The sequence below is a fragment of the Ciconia boyciana genome, chromosome 10 (assembly GCF_034638445.1).
Source record: "Ciconia boyciana chromosome 10, ASM3463844v1, whole genome shotgun sequence".
Lineage (NCBI taxonomy): Eukaryota > Metazoa > Chordata > Aves > Ciconiiformes > Ciconiidae > Ciconia > Ciconia boyciana.
In genome coordinates, this window is record NC_132943.1 from 6,813,657 (window position 1) to 6,835,726 (window position 22,070).

At 40.1% G+C, this 22,070-nt stretch overlaps 1 protein-coding gene across 1 annotated transcript in view; it reads left to right on the plus strand.

Annotated features, from left to right (window-relative positions):
* LOC140657611 (von Willebrand factor D and EGF domain-containing protein-like) overlaps positions 1 to 22,070 on the plus strand; it is a 181,465-nt gene that overhangs the window by 97,381 nt on the left and 62,014 nt on the right. The window contains exons 12-17 of the mRNA XM_072874891.1: positions 4,057 to 4,193; positions 5,271 to 5,432; positions 9,942 to 10,046; positions 12,774 to 12,888; positions 16,349 to 16,599; positions 17,840 to 18,059. Coding sequence (XP_072730992.1) covers positions 4,057 to 4,193; positions 5,271 to 5,432; positions 9,942 to 10,046; positions 12,774 to 12,888; positions 16,349 to 16,599; positions 17,840 to 18,059 — 990 coding nt within the window. The remainder of the gene's footprint in view (positions 1 to 4,056; positions 4,194 to 5,270; positions 5,433 to 9,941; positions 10,047 to 12,773; positions 12,889 to 16,348; positions 16,600 to 17,839; positions 18,060 to 22,070) is intronic.

Sequence of the window (22,070 nt, forward strand, 5' to 3'; positions counted from 1 at the left end):
GAATGTTTATTTGTACTAGGATATTTTTCTAATCAAAAGTGGAAACTCAACATGAACCATATATATCCATCAGTAAGACTTCAATAAGTCCAGTTTTGCAAGATTCTTGATTTTGTGTCAACTGTCTCCATTTTACTTCTACATCTGTGCATACTTATTATTTACATAATACACTACAACAAATATCTATAAAACCAATCGTGTATTTATGCAGGGGTTTTTTAAGTCTATTATGTAGCCTGTGCTCCTCGTCAGGTTTGACTCATGTAAATGCGTACAGAAAGAAACCGCACTGTCAGCACTGCCAGTGCCATGGACTTACATTTCTTTCCTGCAAATTCCTGCTGGGGGTAAAGCAGAGGGACCAGGAGGGTCCCTGTCTGTCGAGGGAGGCACAACGCAAGCGTTGCAAACCAAACAGGACAGACCCCTTACTTCTGCCTAATTGCCTGAGGTCTGGAGGCCTTTTAGATGCAAACTTCAAGTCCAGATTCCTCTCTACTTTTTATTCCAAGAGTTTTATTAAAATTCAAGATTTTTGTTTACTTTATTTCCTCAACATCTCCTGCTGTTCATTAGTGTCCGAGTGCAGTGCTCTACCAGGTGACAGACACATTTCAGCTGTGTTTACTTGGTGTGTGTGCAGACCAGGCGTTAGAAATTCATCGAGGTGCCCATGTCTGAGCCAGTGGATGTGAACACAAAGCTCCTTAAATCCTCCTCCATAACGTGACTGCACCCTGCCACTCATCTGAGCCCCAGGTGCTACCCTGAGCTTCAGTTTTTAATCTACCAGTAAAACTCAAAGTACATTCTTGGCCTATAGGCTACACAGAGAAAAGAAGAAGGATATTCTGTCCTGGATTTTGTTATATTTTGGCATTCACATTCCTAAACATAAATTATTACTGTTCAAACAGATCGTACTTTTCACAAGTTTGTTCCATGCTCTCCCTGATTTCCCACAGATTTCCCTCCTGCCTCTTTAACTTGCCCCTCCACAGACATCAGACTTCCATCCCAGGTCTCCAAGCCCTCCAGTTTCTCTGGATATCTGCCCTTTAGCCCTTACTCTCACCGTTGTGATATTTCCCAGCTCTTTCCTTTGGACCCGTCTTTCTCCCCACCCGTCTCCCTCTGAACTACTTGCAGCTCTTTTGCTAAGGTTTTTCAGGCTCTCCAATATTTCCTTCTCATGTCTCCACCTCTCTGGCCTGCGAGCGTATGCTGTGCAGAGGCTTATTAACTACCCATCCACTAATGTGGGGAGCAATGAACAACAGCCAAACCTTGACTGTGTTTCCCCCAGCAAGAGCAGGATCCGTACGGCTGAGTACCCAGCTACCGACTGTCATGAGACTCTTCCAAAGCTAATGGCATTCAGATTTCATCTTCCATGTTTGGCTGAAACTGGCTAATGTACGCCAAAACTAGAAGGCAAAGACAGACAGAAAACGACATCAAAAACAAATACCTAAAATTCCTATGCCTATTAAATGTGATTTATCATTTTAAAAAACAGTTAGATAAAAATAATGACCATTTTCAAAAGGAGTGTACAGCCTATACTGAGGTCTAAGGTCTGAACTCTAGTATCCACTTGTTTAAAAATGAGTCATTATAATTACTCTCAATTTCCATCAGAACTTTCTCCCTCTTCTTCCTCTCCTCCCAACACCCCCTGTGAAAGGCCTTGGTAAAAGTCTGCATGGGGACTCCACCACCTCCTCAGTACCACATTTCAGCTGGCCAGAAATAAAGGAATAGAGCATTAAATTAAATATGGTCTCCCACACAACCGTGCTGCGTATTCCTCCCTTTAGAAGGCTCCGAGCAGAATCAGGCAGCGCAGGACATGGCCGGCTGAGGTAACAGAAAAAAGCCCACTCGAACAAGAGCTCAGTCCCCGCCTTCTTCCCCACCTTCATCAAACTACAGAAAATACAAGGCGCATTTTCCTTCCATGAACCTTTCACCCATTTTACCAGAAAAAAAAAAATCTCATTTTCATCCCATTTAACCCATAACATGGCAAGTCTTGAGAGAAGATATCCGAAGTGTATATGGGAAGATATTTCCTCCAGATTTAGATCAATTTAAAGATGCTGTACAAAAGTGTGTACATAATGGTTTGAGAGAAATAAGTACGAAATGCCATGCTGATGCTGTAAGTCATTTTAAAAAGCATTGAGGCTGGATAATCTTGCCCTGGCCCTGACACAACGGTGCCGTGGTAGTGTCAGGATGCCCATAAAGATGTAAGGAAACCCTTGAGGAAGCACGCTGGGCTCATCAGCAAGAAACCAACCTGAGAGTGCCTTCCTGGAAGAGGAACGGCTGCAGGAGCACACTCCTGTGCCTCACTCCTTCCCAGGCTATGAGATTTTACTTCACCCACGGAAGCCTGCAAATCTGCAATGATAATGAAAATGTTAATGCAATCCCAGCTACCTCAGTACTAGTGGGGCTAACTATTAAAATCTCATGAAAAACATAATGAAGCTTTTTTTTTTTATTTTTATGCACTAACCACAGAAGAAGGCAATTTATCAAAACCATTCACTACATCTGACTAATAGTTTTGTACGTTGCAAGAATCCACAACTAACTGATGAATGCTGATAAGCTGTAAACCATTTCTCTTCTTGTAAATATTGCAAAGTGTCCAACAGTGCTGCTAGTACTGCTGCAATAAAATCAATTAAAAAAATAAAAGAAAGAAAAGCTAAAAGCATTTCAGAAGTACAGAAGAAGTCTTTCCAATATTTTCACATTTATGTTGCTTTCCTTCCCCTCACTGGAAAAATGAGAGTCATGCAGCTATGTTGTTACGGGCTGCAGTCTGGTGGGATCGCGGTGTTTAAACTGCATTCATCGCAGTTACAGCTCAAATGGCAGAGCCCTAAAGGAACAGCAAGGTACTGGGGAAGGTTATCAACTCAGCTCGGGGCATTTTGCCCCTTGAATTAAAGCTGAACCAATGTACCATTAAAATATTAGGCGACACAGAGCTTCTGGTTTAGATAAGCTACAGCTCAGAGAAAACTGATGGGCAATATTGCTTTTCCAGAGCAGTGGTGATGGGGCAGAGAAGAGGAAAAGCTAAGCAGCCTCTCCCCACCAGGTAACAGGGAAAACAGCTTCCACTGCACTGTGCTGGTGCTGATGCAAATATCTGCCTAATTATATCTTTTCTGAAGTAAAGATGTGAATTTTGCCATCCAATGAACTTGCATTTTGGCTCTGTAAAAATAACTCCAATATGAAAGCAATGAGCAATTTTAAACAGTGAAGACAAAAAGTGGAACAGAACATGAATGAACCTTTACCTGAGAATCATAAAATATTTTAAAACCAGTAATGGGTGAAATTCAACCTTGTAAGGGGTGCAGCACAGGCTGTGCATCACTTAAGCCCTACTTAAGGCCTCAAAATAGGATTTAAGTGAAATTTAGCTGGTGCATGACATTTGTGCTGACACTGTGCAGAGCTGAGTGCTGCTCATTAATGTCTTAACCCTCTCAAGCAAGCATTCCTTTGAGGATCATTACTTTTATTGCATCCATAACTTTTGAAAAAAAAAAGGGACTGTCTTTTGCACTGCTGTTTCGCATTATGAGGAGCCTGGTGACGTGGTCATCTTGAGGTATTTCCACCTCTCATTCTCATGCTTCTCTCTGCTATGGCATGACACCCTGTCCTCTCAGCTGTGCTCCCATCCTGTTACCTGGGTCAGCAGAAGTATTACCACTGGAGACCTTTTAACATGCAGCCGCAGCTTCAGTTAATTGATTCCATGAGCCGTATAACGCTCGCTGATACATCTCGCAGTACTGGGTGCACAGGGCAATTATTCAATGGAGGTTTGCTGCTTCCCATTTTGACAACCGCTGCTCCTCTTTTCAAGAGAAATTCACAGGGGAGCAAAGAAGACCCCAAGGAAAAGAATTAAACCAAAACAACCAGGAACAACAACAATAAAATCTCTGGTAAACCAGAACAGAATAGCGTGTGAGTGCTACTCTCTAAAGCTTTATATCTATCTCACCCTTTCAGAGCAAGCTTTGGAAATCACAGGCTTAGAGAACGGGGGCCTCTGTGATGTCCGAGCCTCCGACTGCACCAGGATCCGGGTGTTTGGCCTTGGCTTCAAAGAGTCGCCCAACCTGCACTGTGAGGTCACCAGGTTAATGGTAAGCAACTTCCCATGGGCTCGTAAAGTATTGATGATACAGTCAAACCGTGACATGTTTATATTAAAGCCTTTTACTCTGAACCGTGCCGAGTGCCATCATCTCTCACTGCCACAGCGGGGTGCAAATACCTTCAAAACCCATGGCCAGTATGTTTGCTACGAGCGAGGGGAGCTGAAGAGGCTTAGCCCTTTCCAGGACTGCTTCCTTGGAAATGCACAGCTATGCGTTCTTGCTAATTTTCTCTGTGGAGTTTTGTTTAACTCGTTTGGTTCAGCTGCACTGTAGTCCGGTGAAGCCTGAAATCACAATATTATTTCTCATTTTGTGCATCTGGAATCGGTACGCTTGGTTGTTTTCCTAAACACATTTGAATGCTAAGTTTTCTGGTTAAATATAAGATTTCCTCAACATAGTTACAGAGGCTCTTATTTGAATTTTCGTAGTCATAGTTCGATACCAAATCAGAAGTTTTAATGAGTATTAAATGCAGCTCTTCTCCTAACACTATAATTTTATTATAAACAACTATACACAGGCAATGCTAGGACTGAATTATTTGGTTTATCAGCATACTCAGATACGAAGTGTTTGATTCATCTCATAAATCCACCTCATAAAAGACATTCAGCCTGATTCCCATTCAGTGCTAACGTGCTAATGAGACACAGCTCAGATTTGCCTACCATGCCCACTTAGGGCTCTGTAGGCTCCAAACAAGCAGTGATGTCTTGTGCAGCTGATCTAGATAAGTAGCTGACATCGCCTTCAAGGAGCAATGAGCTGGCTGCTGAGCTCCAGGAGCCAAGTCAAAGTTGCTCCACCACGTTATCCTGTCTCACCCCAGCTTCTCATCCCAAGTGCAGACCACAGCCCTTCCTAAATCAATAGACCACTTGCATGTGTAGATGAGCATGGCTTGCTCTTTACTGTGGCTATAGTAACAGCATCATTTCTTTTAAATAAACCATCTGGAAATGCCTTATATTATTAGTTAGATAGATAAACATATGTTGACAACTGGAATTTCTCTATATGAGCCTTCAGTTTCTGCACTCTCCTTCTGTTTTACTGTAGCATCTCAATGACGAATGGATATCAAGAGAACAAGAAACCACAAAAGCAGATTTTCTCAGCTCTGAGGCTGTTGACTGCCAGATTCCTCTCCTGAACATCACAGAGACAGAGGCTGTGCACTTCGTGGCCGGTGATGAGCCGTTCGCAAGATGGCAAGTGAAAGTAGGAATTTCTTATGTTTCTAAGAAATGATTTAGAAGGAGAAAATCAGTTGTCATGGTAAATTAAAATGCAAAGCACAATTTACTTCTCTTCAGAAGTGAAAATGCCTGTAGATACTCATGTTAATGTAAGGTAGGGGGGGGAAAAAAACCCACCAACCAAAACAATATGAAATAAAAACAGGTGTCTTTGTAGGCAATCCGAAAGCGCAAATTACAATCACTTCTCCAGGTAATCACCTGAGATTGATGCAGTTGTACTAAGCAATTGTTAATCATTAGTATTTCATTTCTGGAAATCCCAGCTCAAACTCCTGATTAGGCAGCAAGTATAAGACGGCTTTGACGCCCTGGTTGCAAGGCTGATGCTTGCGCAGTGCAGGAGCAGAGCACTGGCTGGCTCCTGGGCAGCCGGTGAGGGCTGGCATGGCGTGAGCAGAGATGTCATGGCCATGGTCTTGAATAACTGCAGGAAGAAGCACGTGCAGTACCTGCTCATGCCGGGTTCTCTGCTACGGTTTTAGCCCCTTTTCACAAAATGATACCTACTTTCTAAATATTCCCAGGAAATTAGCGCCTTACTGACCCTGCACCTGCTACCCTTGGTCTTCCTTTCAGTTTGGATGGTTATTTTCTGCAGATGGGTTGGGTTTTTTTAAGACTGAGATAGTTTAAAGGCTCCATAGCTGAGAAAAATATATTGCCATGGTAGAAAGACTGCAGATATGCTTTGAAAATTGCAGCGTGTAAAAATGAAAAGTGTAAAGTGCTCACTTCACTGTGGTGGTAGTGCCTGTCCTGCACCCCACAGCTGTCTGTACTGCAGACTGGGGATATGTGCTGCCACGTGGCTTAGGGGAAACAGAAAGATGTTTGGCGATGCACATTTTCTGTCTGGTAATGTATTTGAAATAGATAAGGATTTATGTTTTAAGAGGTTGGTGTAAGATCTCTGTGGGAGCAGCGCTTGACCATTGCCTGCTGGGGTAGACCTTGAACCTTCCTTCTGGAGAAGGAGCCATCAGAGTGGGCAGACACTGAGGCTGAACCAGGAGGGCAGTTCCTCTGCTTAGGGCTCCAAAATTTATCTAAGGAGATACTGAACTCTTCCAACTGTGAGACGAAATGCTGCCTCATGATGCAAGGATCCAAGAGGGAGACACCTGTGAGTTGCCTGGCCCAGCTAACATTTCTGCACGTGCACAGAGCCGTTTCTCCAGTGTAACCAGGATAGCTTTGTTGCAGCTCAGGGGTATTATGATACAGTTTGCTTTCAAGTGCTGCCTTTCAGCCCTGAGGAAGTCTGTATCATTTTTCTTATTTTTCCTCTCAAAATACATGTAGAATGTCTCTTTCCTTGCACTCAAGTTCAAGAAAACCTCTGCACCTGTAAGCCTTCTGCCCCTTCCCTCTCCTTCAAACCCTGCAGAAAAACCAGGTTCATGGCTATGCAGGCGAACGGACAATTAAATCATCTCAGTCCGGCCCGACCGGCTGTATGTGAATCCTAGTTCTCCTGTGGATCTTTTTGCTGAATGAATTGGGAAGGCAGAGCTCAGCACTCACTTTCAAAGGCAGCTGGCTTTACAGGGAGGCACAGAGAACAAAACCAGGGAGCTTTTCATCATAAAAAATTACTTGAAAGGAATTCCACAGATGTTCAAAAATTTGTGGTCCAGAAAATTCCTGGTAAGACTTACTTCAACATGGATCTTCTGGGTTATGTTAATAGATACTTTTTAAAATGTAGGTAAAAGATTTTTCAGAACCAAAACTCAAAAACATTGTTTCTGGAAATATCACTGTTCAATATTTTCAGAATCTCTCTCCCTTCCCAAATCAAATTTCAGAGGAATCAGCAAAGTTTCACATAAGCTTTTTTCACTACCAACGCTGGGGGAACGGGGGCTTGACAAGCTCTTCTCAGTGCTCTGTCATTTTATCTGCTCTTGTATTCATGTTTCATATTTTGCTCGTTCTTTCCATGACATGCTGCTGAATGTAGACAAGAAAGTACTTGAGGCTACACCAGAGCGTTTGGTATAATTAGTTTATATATCAAAATACAAACTCCTACTTGGGCAGCAGATGACTTGGGCTGTCCACACAGATGCCTGGGTGAAGAGGTGAAAGAGCTTGGCAGGCACTTATCTAATTTGGGAAGCAGGTCTCTCACTTATCCTCAATTTGTTATCGTTGCCTGTATTTGTCAAGAGCAGAAAAAATATCTCTTAAAAAGTCAGTGAGGCAGAAACCGAATTTGAATTCAGCAAGTTTTTACAGCTTTCATTTTTCATTTACAAACAGCTGTACGAGTCAAATTGTATGTATACTATGAGTGATACAAATAGCGAAGATTGTTTTGGGGTGAATGAAATACTTCAGGCAGAAGTAACAGATTTCCTGATTGTCCTGACTGTCTATCCAGAAGAAGTTGCTCTTTCTTTCCAGACGATATGTATGTTCAAGCAGCCAAGGCACAACTCTAAGCGCATCTTTGGCTTTTAAGGGCTAACCAAATTTGAAGAGAGGTTTGCTCAGCTTAGGTCTCATTGAAGCATTTGTTCCACATCACTAAGGTGACTAATGGAAAAGCAATTAAAATAGCTATAAAACAACCCAATTCTAAAAAGACACCAAACTGGATGTTTATAATAGAATGTAGAAAAAAAATACAGATTACAAAAACCCAACAAATTGGCAAGAGTTACATTTCACTCATGATGCTCACTTCAGACAGAACAATTAGTGCAATTTTATAGCTTTTTATATTTTTCCCAGTTTACCCATTTCTTCACCCATTATTAGTGCACTCATATTGAGACAACATTGGACGCTCTGGTAAAAGAATGAAATGAAATATAAATTGCATTAGGAATAATATATTCTTAATGGAAGTCTCGTTGCCAATAAGCACTGTCTTTCAGTGAAGAGCAGGTCTTGAGGGGGGTTGCCTGTTTTATTTTTTTCTCCTCTCAAACTGCAGCATAAGTTCTTTACTTCTTTTAAAAGAGTTTTTACCTTTAGTATAACACACAATATCTAACATCTCGACTGAGTATGATGCACAGGAAAAAAAAATTGTTTTTCTTTAAAGTTATACCAATGAATTTTACTTCAATTTAAATTAGGCCAAAGAAGTTGCTTCTCTTTCACAATTTCAAATTGTGAATACCCATGAATACTGCCTGTTTACCTCCTTGTGTTGGTTTCTGCAGAAACAAACGCTCTTAGCTTGCATTGTATTTTGAGCTCAGAACCATCACGTGTGAAATTGTGGGAGTCTCTATGCTATTATGTTCCATGAGCTTTCAGATCATTCTTCGTGAACTTATGATAATTGACGCTTTTTATGAAACTTATTAATTTTTACTCTGTGCACTTCCAGTCTTCTTTGTTCAATTTAACATATATTCTTTCTGTGAACTGAAATGGTTTATTAATTGATCAAAAAACTTCATACTCTTGACCTTGTAAAAGTCCTTCTTCAAGGGACTGAGGATGTTTTAGCTTTGGGGTCACAGGAGAGATGGAGGAGGGCTTGGGGGTTGTTTTTATAGCAAGAGGACAGAAGGGGTACCAACCGATCCAAAGCAAAGGCCTTGTTAGATCTGCTAAACAGCGACTTTAGTTTGACTGTGAGATGCCAAAACCTAAAAAATACCTGACAGAAAGGGCTTTGCTTTCCTGCTGGTGTTCATCAGTGTTCACAGCATGGCTTTCAGCAGTATTTTGGGGTGCTCTTTAACGTTCACACATCTCAAGAGGTGTCACAGTGCTTTCTCAAAAGTTAACCCTTTTCATTTTTTCATTTTCAGTATATTTTCATTTTTATTGTAGAAAGATTAAAATATAAACTCACATAACCCTTTCTTATTGTGCAAGCATTCATATATGGAAAATGCCATGCTAACTTAAGGCTTTCTGAATTACCTACATGTACAGCAAACTGTGAGCTGGGACAGGAGGTGACTGTTTTCTAAGGTACCTTCCTATGGAAAGGGGACTGTGGCTGTCTGGTATTATCCACTCTAGCACTTTTTTTTAAGGTTAATTTAAAATCACCTAAATAATATGCATTCTCTTTTTTTTTTTTTTTTTCACCCCAAGGAGTTTACTTACAGATTTGCCATTAGTAAGAAAGTGGTCCTGAATTTCAGCCAAAGATCTTAATTTAATTTCACAACTCCTTGAAAGACACCTTTGTAGTACTTGAGTACCTATGCAGTTTCCATAAGGGTATTGAAAAAAAAACTCAGAAAAAAACCTAACAGCAATCAGAAAAGTTGAATGCCAGCTGAGCCAAAAGATTTTTTGGTTATTAATGAATAGTTTCCAGTTTGGAGCATTAAGCAATTTGTTAGCTTGCAGTAAAGCCACTCACAAGTGGTTTAATTTATCTTGCTGGCAAGAATCCAGTTCAAGGGGGCAACGGTATATGCTCCAAAATGAGCAGACACTCTCCATATGGAACTTTATTACTTATAAGGATGATTTTTGTATCATTTAGATCACTACCGATGGCTTCCAGTATAGTAATTCCAGAGTGCTGACCCTGTACGATGCAGTCTGCCAGGCCTGCCAATTCCATCCAGCCGGACTTTGTAAATTAAAGGTAATTTAAAGAGCATAAAGGTTTAATATGGATCGTTCATCTCTTCCTTAGCTCTCTCCCTCCCTTTGATGTACTGTGTGTAATAACTGCTTTAGAAGAGGAAAATCTATTTCATAGGTCAGCTGCACAACCTAACACTTTTCTCTCTTTCACAATCTCCTGTCTGTGATTTTTTTTTCCCCCCCATATTTACATGGGGTATGAATACCTGATAGAGCATGCTTTATGATGGACCTTTCTTGGACAGACACTTCCAGAAAGAGCATGGTTGACAATATTTATGCTTTGCAGTTGTTAACAGAGGTAAATAAGGCTGAGGAGTCTCCCCTGAAAGGCAGCTTAACTTCACTTTTGAAGTGTCTCTGCTAGTAAGCTATTATAGCTCTCCGAGCCTGTTTGGCGAGGGCACTGTAACTGTAAGGTATATCATTTCTATATCCATTTTCTGCCTTAGCAAGACGTATACTAAGATGCATGTTATACAGTTTTTGTCATGTGAAAACACCCTTGAGAGAACATAAAACATTCTTGCTTACATTAAACACTGCTAAGTACAAACATATAGTACTTTGACAGTTTCAAAACAGTAACCAAAAGTCTCGTGGTAGGTTTTAAACCTCCAACATGCTAGGAACTGCCTGGAGAGCACTATACCCTCTGTTTTCCTGTGGACTTATCAGTGTAACATCCCCCATCCCTTAAAAAAGAGCTTCCCTGCTCTTCTTTTCTAGAGGCCTGCGTTAGACAACTTTTTTGTTTTTCAGTGAGGCTTCAAAAGAAACTTTTGGAGGGTATTGGGTGGGATATTTGAATGTGCTGATCCTGCTTTCCTACCCTGAGGCAAGTATGAATGAATAGGAGACCACCAGTCTGCCTTTTTATAAAATGAAGATTAATCAGGTATATCTTAACTCATTTGCCTCACTGTTCTCATTAACACTAATGGGAAAATACAATTTTCAAACTTGCACTGATTGCAAGAACATACCAGTTACCAAAATAAAATGAAAGTTCACATTTTTTCAAATAAATCAGCGAATATAATTACTTTATAGGCCCAAATGAGGGCAAAACCACTTAAATTTCAGATTAAAATAATTGTGTCAGAACCATTTCAATTAAAGCTAGGGTGGGGTTTTTTTGTCAAAAGCTTTCCTTATTCTTACATTTTTGAAACTCAGAAATATATGTTTTCTCAATATGCTGGTGTTCTCTAGGGATTATAATAATTTCTATCCTAAGATGCTTCAAGGGACTATTTGAACTAGGCTTCCAATTGCATCAGACCACATTCTAATTACCCCTCTTATAACATTACTTTGTAATACCTAAATTGCTTTCAGAAAAGGTGTTTCAATTAGGGGACATTTTATATCAGGCCATTTCACATTCTGTGTTCTTCTTTTATGGACCCCATTTTGTACCACACTATCACATCAGAAAAAAACATCTTTTTCATGAGAACGTCAAGCCTTTGAAAACAACAATGTAATAAAATCTAATTAACATACAGATTTTAATGTTGAAGATCTGTCACGTTCTATCATGTCAGGGTAATTATGAGAGTCCTTTTTGTTTCTCTGCCTTACCCATTACTCTTAAAGTGGTATTACTTAAAATACTGACTAATACACTTTGCAAAAGATGTTTGAGAAACTAATAAAGCAGTAGATAGAAACCACAAGGCCAGTAAGAGAACACACATCAGTCTCAGAAAAGCAACGTGTATTCAAAAGAAGGAAAAGGAAAAATGTCTTTGGTCTTCATAGGAGCGTCTTCTCCCTCCTGCTGTCCCACTGTAGTGGTGACACTCCCCGTGTTCCCAACAGCACCCCATATTTTGCTGGGAATCTGCAATGTCAGATAAAGTCCCATCTTCATGTGTGCCCCAACACAGGCTACAAGCAAAAGGCATAACCCTGCCATAGGACCTTCCCGTGGTGTAGATGTTTAATTACATCTGTTAGTTAGGTCCCTGTGTTCACTTCTCAGACAACCCAAGTGTCTTCAGCCCACGTGGAAGCCACAGAGCCTCCCGGGCCCTGGTGGCCACCCCAACTAGGAGAAGACCAAGTCGACCTCAAAGGCTGCTGTGCCCACAGTGCACCGCATGAACTTCTGCTGGGATGTTCTGCCCAACCTAGGCATCATCGATGCGTTTAGCTCTTGTTTACAACTATCTCATGGAAGCCTAAAATCTAATGGACTTCTTTATTCTTATTTTATATCATTACTTTTTCATATTTTTATGAAGAACCTCCAGAAATAATTAAGTTACCAGAACAGGATTCCAAAATTTCAAACAGAGCTTTTAGCTGGTCTCAGTTTTTGTTACTCTCATGAAGCTCACTTTTGAGCGTTACCTAATAATCATCATATTAGTAGTCACAGCTGGGAATGATGATCACATACACTGCGTAAGTGTGGAAATGAAAAAAAAAGAATCACATTCTGTTGCATTCATCTATGACAAGCAACATCACATGTTGCCTAAGCTAAAACATTCAAAGCTATGAGGATCTCAAACTGAAACTGGAAAACTTACATGTCTTGTTTTCTCCCCGTTGGGAGAAAGTACCAGTATTTAAATTGCTACTATTTTATTGTTTCAAGAGACAAGTGAGTTTCTGCTTATCTCCAGAAATTATTAACTGCTAATTTCTTATCTTTCTTATTTCTTTTTCCTTACCTCCACCTCCTACCCATTTTTATTTCCTTTTTTGGCAGGAAAATACTTGTAATATAGATGGACTTTGCTATGGTGAAGGAGAGTCAAGCCCTACCAGTCCTTGTCTTCTCTGTGAACCTGACATTTCTAAGTTCACCTGGTCTATTAATGAAAGTAAGACAGTTTTTTCTAAGATATAGAAGCACTTAGCTGGGAATTTATGACTCAGTCTATGAAATACATGGTTCCTTCATTTGGCTAACATGAATCTATCCTGCACAGTAGTGCGTGTGGACTGTTTGCAATGGGAATAATTGGATGCACCAGAAATGCAGACTGGCCAGAAAGAGACAGCACTCCACTGCATGCACTGTGCATCTGGGCACGTATCTTGTTCTGGCTGAAACCTGACAAATCTTAAACTAATAAAACCAAACTAACACCTGAAAATGAAATTGCTGATATGCCAGTGCCTCATGCAGTGCCCAGGTCTGTCAGCTAAAGGTGATGGACCCTAAATACATCTGTCATCATCTCACAGGTATGAATCTTTAAGGGAACAATTTGGGGAAAACACTGCTTTTAAAACACTAATGTATATTTTTGGTATCTGGAAGAATTGTTTTCTTTCCCTGAGCCAAATCCTATGAAATGCTACACAAAAGACCTTGGCTTGGCAGGGGGCCTAAGTGATAGGGATCAGCCACTCATTACCTTCACTGCCACAGAACCTAAAGGCTCATTCTGCAGCTCCTCATGGCAGGGGTCATGGAGAAGGCCGCCTTTTGAAGCACCTCCTGAATGCTAAGGACTTAATCATAGCTTTTTCATGGCTGCATCCCCAGTGTAAACAACAACCATTACTTACCACATGCTTTACAGATAATCCATGTTTCTAGCAGCATTATCCCCACAGTGCATGTCCCCACTTACATGAGCACATTTGCATCTGGTGAATATAAAGATTATATTACTGCTTTTATGTAGATTCATGTGTTGATTCTAGAAAGAGTTTCTCTGCACTTTTAGGTTCTGTAAACACAAACAAATTACAGAGAGGTATGCGAGTGACAGGACCAGTTTGCTTTGTTTGTTTGCAGTTTTATATTCCTTTAGGGTGACTAGGTCAGCAGGACCCTTCTGGAAGGAGAGGAAGATTGCTCTTGTCCTTGGGGAACAGCTGGGGATGCTCAGGGACAGAGGCTCCTAGAGAGTGCAAAGTATGGCAGCAGAAACAGCGAGAGCTGTAACACAACGGCTGGAGTCCATAGCTCTAGTGGAGACACTGCCAAGGAGAGAAGTGAGCAGACACGCTCTTCTCAGAGGTGACAGAAATGCCTTTGAGAAGGACCAGAAAGGACGCAACAGCTTACGGCAATACAAGAAGTCATAAGCTGTCTGAAATCAATTTTGGAAGCAAGAACACAATAGGAAGGGAGAGAGTTGTTCACGAGTCCTTTTAATTCTTGTTCCAGGCTATCCACTTTGAATTTTCTCTATTTAAAAACATACACCTCTAGTTTATGTCCTAAAAAATCCAGCTTTTGGAATTTAAAACTCCCTGTCAGGAAAAGGTGTAGGCAGATCCATCCCAAATGTTGGCCAACTAAAAATCCCATTGGATGCTACTTGCATGAGTAGTTAAAATGCCTACAGGTATGCCAGACCTGAAAAAGAGCTTGTAGACCTGAAAGCATGTGTTTTTTTCCCCCAAGGATATAGTTTAGTCTCATGAGAGAGAGTATCTGTGACTCACAAACCTTGCCTCCTTTCTGTCCTTCCGTTGTGGTGGCCACAGCAGTTGCATCTCTAGGGATGAGCTGATCCTGATTGTTATATAGACAGACTCATTACTAATACTGAGACAGTTCGATTTTAAAATTCAGAAAATGTCTTAAAAGGGAAAAATGGCATTTGTTTTGGAATTTATAAACCTAGCAATGATTTGTGAAATCTGAAACAGATCAAAGTTCATTTTTCAATAATTTCACAATTCAAAAATATCGAAAAGAAAGAGTTTGTCAGACTTGTTTTCAAAATTGCGAAAACCTTTTTAAAAGTTCTGCAGTAATTGGGAGCGTATATATATATATTCGCTCGATGGCAAGGAGATCTCTGTGGAATTAGAAACCCTCTTATTCACAGACTACTTTCAGAACATCTGATTTTATGTTATTTTGTGCCTACAACTTCTCGTTACCCTCCATCCAGTTAACACCTTTGTGTTTATCTGTAAATGCATACCCAGCATCAATATTTCATTGATTCCTTTGGGCACAACTTTTATGGGCTCCATGGTTTAAGTGTTTGGGAAATAAAAGGTAAATTAATAGATGGAAGCTTTCAAGAGTTATGCCAGGACAATCTGCTGGACAAACAGTTTAGAAAGCTCTGATAGCACAGCAGCAATGAGTGGAGAGACACATTTAAATAATTGTATAATGTGAGACGTGTTATGGAAAGCAAAGCTTGATAAAAGGATATGCACCACAAAAAAACCCTAATGATGACTTCCCACAAGCATAATGCAAGGTCACATGCAGTCCTTACGAGAACACATATATAGTTCATAATTTTAGAGTGTGACTTGAAATTAATCCTCGGTATTAGAAATGTTCTTTAAGTTAAACATAACTATGGTCAAATTACATTGTGAGAAGATTCCTTTAAATATCAATACATGTCAATCTGTACTGCTGGTTAAAGAGGAAAGATGGCTTGAGGCTTAGGATATGGAGACGAAATTCACGGCCCTGCACAGAGCTGCTGTCACCTCAGGGTACTCATCCGATCTTACTTTTCCTTGGTTTCTAATTACAAAATGTAATATTTTTCTCTACCTTGTCCTCCTCACCTATTTATATCGGAAGTATCTTCAAGTAGCATTTGTCTTCTACTGTAAAATAGCCTTGTACTATTAGGCTTTTATCTTCATTAAGGACATACTGAATGTAAACAACAACACTAGAAATAACAATGCCAATGGTGACATGATATGCACTACTGCCACCGGGGACAGAGAATCTCAGCATCACTGATATACCTCTGCTGGCACTGAGAAGGCCTTTATTCCTGATGAAATGTCCAACTGAATTCAGTCAAACTGCTCAGGCTTAATTACTCATGTTTAAAGGCAGGAAAGTCTACTCATTGGAAGAGTTCCACGATTTTTTTTCCCCCTGAGTTGCCCACCCAATTCATTTGTCATTCATCATTTTGAGACTTAGTTTACTTATATTTACATGGATGGATAGATAGATAGACTGGTAGATAGAATATATATATAAAAGTATTAGAAATATAATTAATTAAAGTTTTAGTAAGAATTGGGGGACTAGTGGGAGGTTACAGAAGTCATGTCTGATCTCCCATGTATCAGATAACACATCAAAAGTAATCAAAGTTCAGTAGGGGAGAAAAGTTCAGTATGCGCCCTGAAAAAAATAGGAGGGAAAAGGTATACTTTTTGGTAAAGCCATTTTCTGCCTCTAACATCTAAACTGCTTCCTCCATCAGTCTCAAGGTACTTTCTGTACCTTTTGCTTTGAGAGAACTCCTACAAAGACCCGCGCTGTGAATCTTTACATGGGAAAACTGGAATTTATGTAATCATGGTTTCATTTTTGCTGTTTAGACAACCTGCCTCCTGTGTTCCAGGCCCCTTCCAGCCAGCTGCTGACATTTATTGGTGAGAATTTTGTTTACCAGTTAATAGCAGTGGATCCGGAAGGGTCAGCTGTGCTATTCATCTTAGAGGCTGGGCCACAGGATGCCAGGCTCTCTCCTGCTGGCCTTCTTATCTGGAAAGTTGATTCAGAAGAAATGCAGACCTTTGAATTCACTGTGTCGGATGAATGCAATGCACAGAGCAGAAACTCTATTGAGGTAAGGAAATGAACATTTTAAAGGAAAAACAAAACAAACCTGTTTATCATGTCAGTGCTTTAGTGCGATTGTCATTATAGCTAATAATTTGTTACTGTCTTGAAAACTAAGACTTCAGCTATTCCCTCATAAGTGTATATTATCCAGCACAGCAATAATGATCAATTAATAGAATAAATCTCTCTGAGAACATAGAAACTACATATACAAGGAACAAGAAAGAGTGCTATTGATTGCTGTTTGAAAGAACACTCTTGCAGAGCCTTTTAATGGTTCATTAATCTGCTTTAAATTTCATATTCTGCATTTGGATTGCAGAAAAAAAGCATATAACATAAAAGACCAAGTTTTAGCTATAAAAGGGAGATTATAACTCATTCTCAATGATATTTTTAGAGGGTGGCTTGCTCTTATGTCATTACTCCACACTTTAAGTTTCTTGGCAGAGCTTTTGCATTGCTTTGTCTTTATTGTATAGCCTAACATTAATCCTGTGATAGGATGAGCTAATAAAGTGGGATGCAGACTCTTGACATAAGAACAGTTTTGTGAAGAAAAGAAAAGATTTTTTCCCTAAAGATTCCAATTTTTACTCATTCAAACCACTATCATAAAAAATACCAATCTGCTGAACCCACACAGCAAAGAGGAAACTGGTGTCTAGATATGGTTTTAAATGGAAACATTTCAAACTAGACTTATGTTTAACCAGGTGAGATAATACAGAGGTTTGAATCTGTTGAAATGCTGTTCTTGTACATACATAAAATAAAACTATGGAGCTCTCTTCCCTGAAGAGAGAGACCAGCTAAGGAATTGCACAATCATGTTCTTGCCTGGGAGGCATTTGTAATGTGAAACAGTAAAGAGGGCAGGCAGGAAAAAAGAAAAGGTTTTTCATTTCTTCTTTGAAGAATAAGGAAAAAAATCTGCCCTCAGATACTATGTAAAAACTGCTGTTATAGCAAATAGGATTTTTTTTCTTATAAGAAGTTAGAATGTGCCCCAAATGATGAAAAAAAGAAAATCCCTTTAAAGTCAAGCTCTCAGTCAAATAAATAAGTGCTGAGTTTGAGACCATCTATCTAGACAAAGGAAATTGGTTAGAAAAAATTTGTTTTCATAATACTAGATAACATGTTTGCACTGCAAATCTGTCCCTTCCTAAAGGCTAACAATATACCTCTCAGCTACGATTATTTGGAGAAATCTTACCACTACTCCCTTTTGCCTTCCTCAGGTTGGAGTGAAGCCCTGCAGCTGCCTCAATGGTGGAACATGTGTTACCAATATTAAATTCCCTCCAGGCCTTGGTGAATACCTGTGCTTATGTCCAAATGGATTTGATGGAGAATTTTGCCAGGAAGATATTAATGACTGCAAATCAAACCCCTGTGGCAGCGGAACATGCGTGGACAGTGTGGATAGCTACTTTTGCAAATGTCCCCCTGGTTTGGGAGGTAACACGTCACTGTTTCCATCTCTGATTTAACTAGGGATACATGGTGCTACAGGATTTTTTGAGTGCAGCATTACCACAAGCATCTGTCAAATGGACTACATAAGCCTCCTTTTCTGCTCCCATGGCTTAGCTTCAGACAGACAGAAAATGTGCAAAACCAGCTATCTAACTATCCATGCTCAACGAAGGAAAAATGACCGAAAGCTCTGTGATCCTGAAATGATCCCTCAAGGAGGCTGTGAACCTCCCTGATCACAGCTTGCACCTGCTTATTTCCCATGGATTTGTCCATCCATGAGATGAACTAGGAGAAGTCTTAGTGGAAGAGAGAAAAGGCAAAATCCAGGACCCTTTTGCACTCCACAGGATTTTACTAAATTAGGCCAATGAAAGAACTGGGAATGAATGATTTTTCTAGGTCTAGGAAGGAGAAGTAGTTATGGAAAACATGCAAAAATAAATTGCCCTTTAGTCCCAATTGAAGCTTCATTAAATGTAAGCATTAGAAAACCACAAATCCATTCAGTTGTCAGACATGCCGACAGAACAAATTTAACCTTTTAAACTGTTCGGGGCTGGCCACAATATGATTTCAAGATATACAGGGAAGAGGGATGATCACTGCACCAAAAAGGTTCTTTTAGAAAAGCAGAATGAAACATATGAAGAGGACGAGCTGAACAAAATGCAGCAAGGCCAAAGAGGTGGATGCAAGACATACAGTGCAAACAGGAAAACCCGAAATGTGAGGAGAAAGAGAAGCATCTAATAGGTGACGTAGATGAGGAGAGAACATGTTGGTACCTATCATGCAAGTTATAGTCAGCTTTACTGCATTCAGGACATCTGTGAATGATTCACACATGTGAAAAAGCACTTGTGACAGCACCCGGGCAACGACTTCCCCGTGCTCTGGAGACTGGAACCGGCAGAGCCAGGCATTAGACTCTCTGCCGCATTAAGCTTCTGGAGTTTGGCTGAGCTGAGTCGCTGTTGGGTCTCACAGAGTGCCTACCACCTCCTCCAAGCTGGGACCCACACTCCAGCTGTGCATAACACCACTCGCTTCCAACATAACATAATTTCACAGTGGCCTAAATGCACCTTCTCCTGGAGTTTCACGGAAGTTGCGGTCTTTTCATTTGCAGTTCAGCTCTTCAGGAGGTACCAGGCAAATCTGAACATACAGGACTTGAACAGGATTTCTAAACCTGGCTCTTGCTTAGCTTTGCAGACAAAAGGCCAGTTAAAATAACAGTCATTGGAAAGTAAAGACATTGTGTTGCTATCCATTCTTGGCGAATTAGTCTCCTGCAAGTGAAAGGTGTTAAATGAAACTGTGTTAGAACATCTCTTGGATGAGAACCATTTCAAAAGCGGAGTAAGAAAAAGCCACCTTAAGCTGAGCTCAGATTTCAGCCCTTGAACCTGTCAAAAACCCTACTCTTTTCACATATGAAAGCATGGAGGAATTCATGAGACCCATAATATTGGCTGCTGTGCAGTGCTATAGGTTTGAAAAATCCTGTAGAAGTAACATCAAATGCACACAATTATTACTGCTTATAGTGTGTATATATAGAAGAAACTCAATTATAACCAAAAGCAATGAACAGATTTTAGTCAATGGGCTCATACAGGCAGCAAGGTACACTTTCTGCCTTTCAGCAGTTCCATGAAACCTTCTTTGCTTTGGTCATGTGGGATTGCAAGTCCAGATTTCATTAACTATAAAATTCCAGCAGAAATGAAAAATAAAAAACATTCGGAAGTGGAAGTTCAGAAAAATGGCCTAAAAGATGTATGACACCTAGACAGTATAGCCTCCAGGTAATGCTATCAAATAGCCAAAGCCTGCTGCTATCCAAAGTGTTTGTGCCACCAAAGACTCTGCTGATGCAAGAACACACAAGCTTAAGCATGGAGAGTAAAGTTAGAAAATGAAAGTTTGATCAAAATATAAAAATCCCCAAACCAAACAAACATATGCAGAATGTCTTGAATCCCCCTGGAAATAACGTACTTATGAGCACGGGGAAATCTGGGAACCTTTTTGGCTGTATTTGGTTAAACACTTGGAAATATACAATAAAAACAATTCTTCATTGCCTGTAAGGAGGTGGCTTAACTGAATAAAAAGCATAATATCATTCCTTGAGTTAATAACATCAGTGGATCTGCTCCTGTTGTTTGATCATCACCAGTTTCACGCTGCTGCCCTTCTCACTTTATGCGGTATTGCACATAACAGGAGTGAAATCAAGCTCTATTATTCCACATAAAATAGTCTGCCATAATCGCAATATATTGTTTATAAATTCACATGGAGCATATTATGAAATGTGGTTCTCATTCTTACACAAACAGTAAAGAATGAAATATCCAACACTTCAAAACAACACGCTTGAAAGCAACATAGAGCTGACTCTAGAGACAAGAGCACAGGACACCTTGATGGCCAGAGAAACACTGGGTTTTCCTGAACTCTTAATTCTTTCCAGGTTAAATGCCCATTGTTTTTGCTGTACTTCCCTCCCCAAAAATGCTAAAACACAAGCCAGAACAGAAAAAAAGATATGATTGAGTGAAACAGGAATATATCTCCAAGTTTTAATAGCAGGTGAAAAATTATAAGCAAGTGGAGCTGAAAGCCAGCTGGGAAGTAGATGATTTTACTTCAGGGCAGGTTCTGTGACAACAATAAAAGCTCATCCATGATGCTGTGTTTATGACTCAATCCCCCAGAAAACCATCAATAATCTAATGAGAAGGCAACGCTATACTGCTCAAGTGACAGCACCACTTCACCATCAAATCTTTACAAATGACAGTGACCAGGTAGTAGAAACAAAAAGTTAACTCTTTTGAGAGCTTCCCAAACACCATTACAAGAGAAGCAGCAGCACAAGGAACACCGTGTGTTGCCAAGTGATAGCAACCCACGTGCTTGGGTGTATCTCAGGCAATGTAAGGGTATAATGTAGGAATGGGAACACGGCAGGGAGACAAGGCACTGGAAAATCTGAGAGAAGGATGACTCCAGAATTATTACTACTTTAAATTTCTGCAGAGACTTATACACATTTATCTCATTCAGTGCTCAAATCTCATTCATTTTACTTCAACATTGTTAACAAGATAACAAGAATTCCTGTTGTTTCTTCTTTTGGCCACTGAAAGCAAGAACATCACCCACCTGAGAACAGAACTCATCCTTGAAAACTGTATCTCTATTACAGAACCATTCCTTCTTTCCCCATGTACCATTGATTAATACAAAATTGGGGGGCGGGGGCGAAGATTCAACTATAATTTCATTTTACTTTTCAGGAAACTGAAGAAAACCCTGGGATTTGTTCATGGCTTGTAATAACCATAGAGTCCGTAAATTAAATTGCCTGTTCCTTTAGAGTCAACTTAATGTGAACACAGTCAAGAAGTCTTTCTCTGCATCTGTAGGTGGTCAGCTCCCCTCGAGGCATAAAAGGACTTCTCAGCCAATTTCCCATGCAGGGATGGAGAAATAGAGCTGGCACAGGAACAGATGTTGCAACCTGAAGATCTTTTATTCCTATTATTTTTATTTGTGCTGTAGCAGTGCCAAGAGAATTGAGACTCCCTTGTGTTGCAGTGCACTGGAGGTCATGCAAACAGAATAATTGACACTTCTTGTTGCAAACAGTTTTCTGCCCATTTCTGCTGCTTCTTCAGCAACCTTCAGCCAAGCTTCAGACTTGGCAAACATTTGTCCTTGGTCTCAGCTGATTATCATTATGCCCAAACTGATCAGATACTGTTTACAACCAAATCTCTCTGAGTGAAAAGAAGTGCTTGCATAGTTCCACCTTTACGTTACAAAAATCAGTCAAGTGACTGAATTTTAAAATTTAGCTTGTTACTTATGGTGTTCCTTTGCTTTTTGTAATTCTCTCATCTTTGAGACTTTAAAGCCAGCCCTTTGCAGCAAAAAATGAATATGTAGGAGGGAGAAGTGGGGACTGAGGGAGAA